The sequence below is a fragment of the Micromesistius poutassou genome (assembly GCF_964030765.1).
Source record: "Micromesistius poutassou genome assembly, chromosome: 4".
NCBI classification, from domain to species: Eukaryota; Metazoa; Chordata; class Actinopteri; order Gadiformes; family Gadidae; genus Micromesistius; species Micromesistius poutassou.
Window position 1 is genome coordinate 19,239,347 of NC_140274.1, and position 5,348 is coordinate 19,244,694.

The 5,348-nt window shown below is 51.4% G+C and overlaps 1 protein-coding gene across 1 annotated transcript in view; it reads right to left on the reverse strand.

The window, feature by feature from the left end:
- Positions 1 to 2,297: 2,297 nt before the first annotated feature.
- The window catches only part of prkd2 (protein kinase D2), a 33,208-nt gene continuing 30,157 nt past the window's right edge, over positions 2,298 to 5,348 (reverse strand). Inside the window, exons 18-19 of the mRNA XM_084467423.1 lie at positions 4,335 to 4,420; positions 2,298 to 3,548 (exon numbers count right to left, since the gene is read on the reverse strand). Of these exons, the coding sequence (XP_084323549.1) occupies positions 3,324 to 3,548; positions 4,335 to 4,420 (311 nt within the window). The 3' untranslated portion in view covers positions 2,298 to 3,323. The remainder of the gene's footprint in view (positions 3,549 to 4,334; positions 4,421 to 5,348) is intronic.

Below are 5,348 nucleotides of genomic sequence, written 5' to 3' on the forward strand. Positions count from 1 at the left end.
GATCTCAAACTCAGAATGTTACTCTCACTCCTACTTATTATCAGGTTAATAGTTCAAAATGGCTGGTGCCAGGTGTCAGGGAGGGGTTTAAGATTAATAATGTGTTGTTTGATTTATGTGTGTTGTGTCCGACAGAGGCAATTCTGAATATTCCAGGAATCTGAGAAGGGCCGGACCATAGGAGGCGATCCCCCTCACCCTGACACCACTCAGACTATGCAGTTAGTACAGTGAGAGCTCTCCCTCACCCTCACACACCCCTTAGACTCTAGTTAGTGCAGTGAGGGACCATTCACCCTTTCACCTCTCTGAGACTATGTAGTTAGTAGTGAGGGATCTCCCTCATCCTCTGAGACTGTAGTTAGTGAGGGACCATTCACCCTCACACATAGCTCAGAATATGTAGTTAATATAGTGAGAGATTGATTTCCCTCGTTCACATCTCTGAAAGTATACAATTAATAAACTGAGATCTCTTTCACCCTTGCACATCTCTGAGACTGACTGTAGTGAATACACTGAGAGATCTATTTCACACTTTCACATCTCTGAGACTAGTTGTTGGTAAACTGAGAGATCTCTTCCCCCCCCCTCACATCCGTGGTAACCACTGGCCCCGGATGTGCTCTAGCCTGGGGGGGTTGGACACCTCTTCTCCTGCGTGGGGGGGGGGGGGGGGGGGTGTACGTTACCCAGGAAGTGTTTTTGATATTTTTCCCACGAGTGTTCCTGGGAGAAATGACCAGCTTTAGAGCCATGACCTAATATGGCTGGCAGCAAGAATCCACAGAAAAACATATTGGAGACATGCATTCTGCGCACGGGCGTGTGTATGCGTGCGTGTGCATGTGCAAGTGCATGCTTGTGTGCGTGCATGCGTATGTATGTGTGCGTGTGCTTAAAGCTATTCATTCCTTACATTCCATTTATAAATAAACATTGAAAAAAAAACATTATTATTTTGGTTAAAAACAATATTGATTATGGTACCCCTGAAACCTCTTTCGTGTATCAAGCACTGCCATTTGCTATTCCGAAATTCTATTAAATATCCTCTTCTCCTACCTCGTCTGTTGTGCGTGCATGCTCGTGCGTATAAACTCGTACATGAGGGTCCATGTGTTTCTTAGTAAATCTTTCAACTTGAAATGAATCGCTCGAATAAATCCCCGTGAACTACTCACAAATAAATAGACCAGGTGTTGTTGTTGACGTGACAGCTTCATAAAACATATCTCTAACGTTCCCGACGCTGAACGGGCAGCCCACCCCGGGAGGCGATCCAAGGCCTCTGATGGAGTCGAGCCGAGCTGTTCACAACACGGTGTTTGATGTCTGACCGCACTACCTCCACCGGCCAGCCCTAAGTGGGCTATCTTCCACCGCATACCCATCATAGGCCTATATATAGATCACATCATACATTATATATGAGTAGGCCTATGCGGTGGAAGATATATACCTACATCTATATATATATATATAATTTCTATATTCCAATTAGTATCAGTCAGTAATTACTAAGTAGCACGGACAATCGGAAGGCAATCAAGGCAACGAACGACAGCCCAGCATAATGTAGCCAACAATTGCAATAAGAACGAACGAGAGACAGAAGGTAGCCTATAATTTACCGGAGAGGATTGTTCCCAGGCGGTGATGGATGTGCAGGAGGGGGGAGAGAGGACCTCTCTCAGTCGGCTGAAGGGCTCTCAGCAACCGAGAGGACTCATGTCATGCGGCAATACGCGCATCCTATGTAAATCAGGTCCCCTCCAGGGCTTAGCACAGCCTCCCACTCGCACAGCCATTGACCCAGGGACGTGCTCTTTCTCTCTCGCAACGGCTACGTGTCCTCCGACCGCTGGCCGACCTCCGCTCCAACCCTAGTTCAACCGGGACCCCCGTGACCCACCGGGACCCCCGCGGCGATGTTCCGTCTGGTGTTCTTAGTCCCCCCCCCCCCCCCCCCCTGTCCCCACAACCTCTGCTTTTTAGTCTCTCGCCTTAAAATATCGTAAAATAAAACACAACACATATCCGTCATTACAGAAATAACTTATTCTTTTGACGTGCGGCATCGATTGTTGGCTTTTATCGCTTTGTGGTTTTTTTTTCCGCGTAAAATATCTTTCTTATCTAATGAGGCCATCGGTCCGATTTTCGAGAATTCCGTCCATAAGGCTTTGAGGGACAAAAGAAGAGGGGGGACTTGTGGGTCACTTACGGTAATGCATGAATAAATAATGAGAGGAATCAGACAGCCCAGTCATGATGTGATATGGTTCAAGGCCTGTATTGTTAGTTACAAATGCTAGAAGGATTCAAACATATCTCATACATTCTCCACACACGTTTGACACTACATGGATAAGGCTATACGGTTCAACAACAGGTCATGTCTAACAGGTAAGTAAGGAGTAGAAGCATCTAGACTTTAAATAAACTCTACCGGCCTGACGTGGAGACAGCGGTCAGCCAGCCAGGCCCTATCCGCTCTATCCAATGAACCAGGACAATAAACCAGGAACAGCATCTATGTAATATATAATATTACATCTATGTCAAATATGATCAGCTGATAACGCATTACGCCATGACTGTGAGCCATGAGCAGTCTTATCGCGGAGAGGCGCGGGCTGGGTGGAAACACACCGTGCGTACGTGTGAGGTGACCACAACGCCTCTGCTCCGGAGCTGCACACAGACCTCCATCAGAGGCATCGCCACATGAAAGGCGAAGCCGCTGACGTCTCGGTGATAACCAGAACACAGGAAGTAATTAATAACCATCAACATTCTGCTCCCCAAGGGAGGGGGGGACGTTAAGAAGACAGAAAATAAAGACACATGACGGAAAGTTTGTTTGTGGTTATTTTTCAGTTTTTTTCTCTCTCTCTCTCTTCCTCCTGCTTCCTGTAGGCGGACGTCTCCTCTCTCTCTCGCTCTCCAGACGTAGACCCGGAGGACGTCGACCTGCAGGACGTAGACCCCGACTCAGACCGCAGCCAACGGCCCTGCCTGGGTTGCCAGGGACCCCCTGGAGGAGCACAGTGGGGGAGCCGGCGGGCTTGACGCTAACCTCGTCGTTGGGTCCAGACGGCTCAGAGGAGAGCGCTAGTGATCGGAGGGATCGGAGGCGGAACAACGACAGCGTTCACGTTGCAGACGAGGAAGGAGGAGAGAGAGAACGGCCCTCTGGGGACCCCCCCCCCCCCCCCCAGAGCTCCACCAAAGGGTCCGGGTCTTGAGATGCCCCAGGAGCTGGACTTGGACCCCACCAGGACCCACCGGTCCCGTCCCCCCCCCACCCCCCCGGTCACTTAGAGGATGCTGACCCTCTCGGTCAGACCCTGCATGTCGGCGTCCTCGCCGTCCTCGTCGTCGGAGCCCGTCCCGGCGGGGGGCGGGGCCACCAGGTGGGCGGGGTAGGGCAGGGTGTTCTCGCGTGCAAACAGCTGCCAGCGGATGTCGTCGCTCTCGTGGGTGATGTAGCGCTCGCACAGCTTGGTCTCCAGCTCCCGCAGGTCCAGCCAGGTGTGGTAGTCCTGGGCAGGGGGAGAGAGAGAGAGAGAGAGAGAGAGAGAGGAGGTCAGAGGAAGGTGGTGCCTGGGCCTCAGGGGCCCCCCGGGGGGGGCAGTGGGAGCCCGGCCAGGTGGGGCCCTCTGCACAGGTCTTCTATGGTAGAGACGCTCCCTGTCTCCTCAGCACTAGCTTGATGTCTTTAGCAGCACCATCGAGTTAATGTGTGTTTACTGCTGCTCAGCAGAACAGACCCCCGCTAATGTTCTGCTCCTCACACTGCGAGGGAGGGGGGGGGGACCGACACATCAGTCAGGACAGAATTCAATCTAGGTTTGAGCTCCAGAACCCAATCCACAACACTGCCCCATTACAGCCAGGCTCTGTTGGCTCTCCTGGGGCATGATTGAATTCATGTTATGGCTCAGCTCACACAATACAACGTTAGATTCAGGCTTTGGCTTCAGGGAACAAATAGCTTCTTATGAAGTGTTGTGCGTGCGTGTATAAGTGCATGTGCGTGCGTGCGTGTGTGTGTGTGTGTGCGTGTGTAAGTGTATGTGTGTGCGCATGTGCGTGCATGCGTGTGTGTGTGTGTGTGTGCATGTGCATGTGTAAATGCATGTGCGTGTGTGCGTGTGTGTATAAGTGCATAAGTGCATGTGCGTGTGTGTGTGTGTGTGTGTGTGTGCGTGCGTGTGTAAGTGCATGTGCGTGCGTGTGTATGTGTGTAAGTGCATGTGTGTGGGAGTGTGTGTAAGTGTGTAAGTGCATGTGCGTGCATGCGTGTGTAAGTGCATGTGTGTGTTTACCTGGAGGTAGGAGTGGCTGAGGCTCTTGTCCACACTGTAGCGTTTCCTCATCTTCACCTGCAGCAGGTTGTTGATCAGATCAATGGCTGCAGAGAGGAGAGAGTGTCACCACGTCAGCGTCACTCAGGACCAGAGACAAACCGGCGCCAGTCACACCCCCAGGAGACAGAGGGAGACATTTTAACGTTTAACCCTGTAGTCCCACGTTTCTTTATCACACAAAAACCTCCAACCCCGGGACTGTGCCCTGTGTTGATAGAGTCACATGGCTGCACCAGGAGGGGGGGGGGGGGGGGTCACAGCGAGCTGAACAGAGCTCCTCCTGGGGTCCACCTCTCTCTCTCTCTCTCTCTCTCTCTCTCTCTCTCTCTCTCTCTCTCTCTCTCGCTCTCTCGCTCTCTCGCTCTCTCTCTCTCGCTCTCTCTCTCTCTCTCGCTCTCTCTCTCTCTCTCGCTCTCTCTCTCCCCTCTCCTGGAGCCCCACTCTCTCTCTCTCTCTCTCTTGCCCCCTGCTGGCCATCCTTCTTGTTTGGGTCGTTTAGGTCGTCTCACTAATGGGTCAAAAAATCTGATTTGCTGTGCCTTGGTAGTGTCTCTAAGGCAGGGCTACTGAGAAACAGCAGGAGTCCAATGCCTGTCTCACCCCCCAGGACTCCTTAAGTAAGGGAAGAGCTGAACCAAAGCTCCCCTTTAACCACCTGGAAACTTTGTTTCCCCTCGACTTTCTATTGATTGAGTCTAAAAGGTAAAACTCATCGTGGTTGAGGGCGCTTGCGCTATTCTTCTTAAAACCAGGGCATCCGTTTTGCGGGCATCGTCACCGTCTGAGACCTTCTGGTGTTTTAAAAGGATCCATTTGCGGACGTACCTCATATTTAAAAGCAAAGTGGTGAGGCCGGACACCTGAGATTCCCTGCCAAATGACGTAACAGATCATATGACTGAACGAACCGAACGAACAAATCAAACTGTTTGTACCGCTTATCAGCCCTGAGGGGAACGGAGACACATGGCT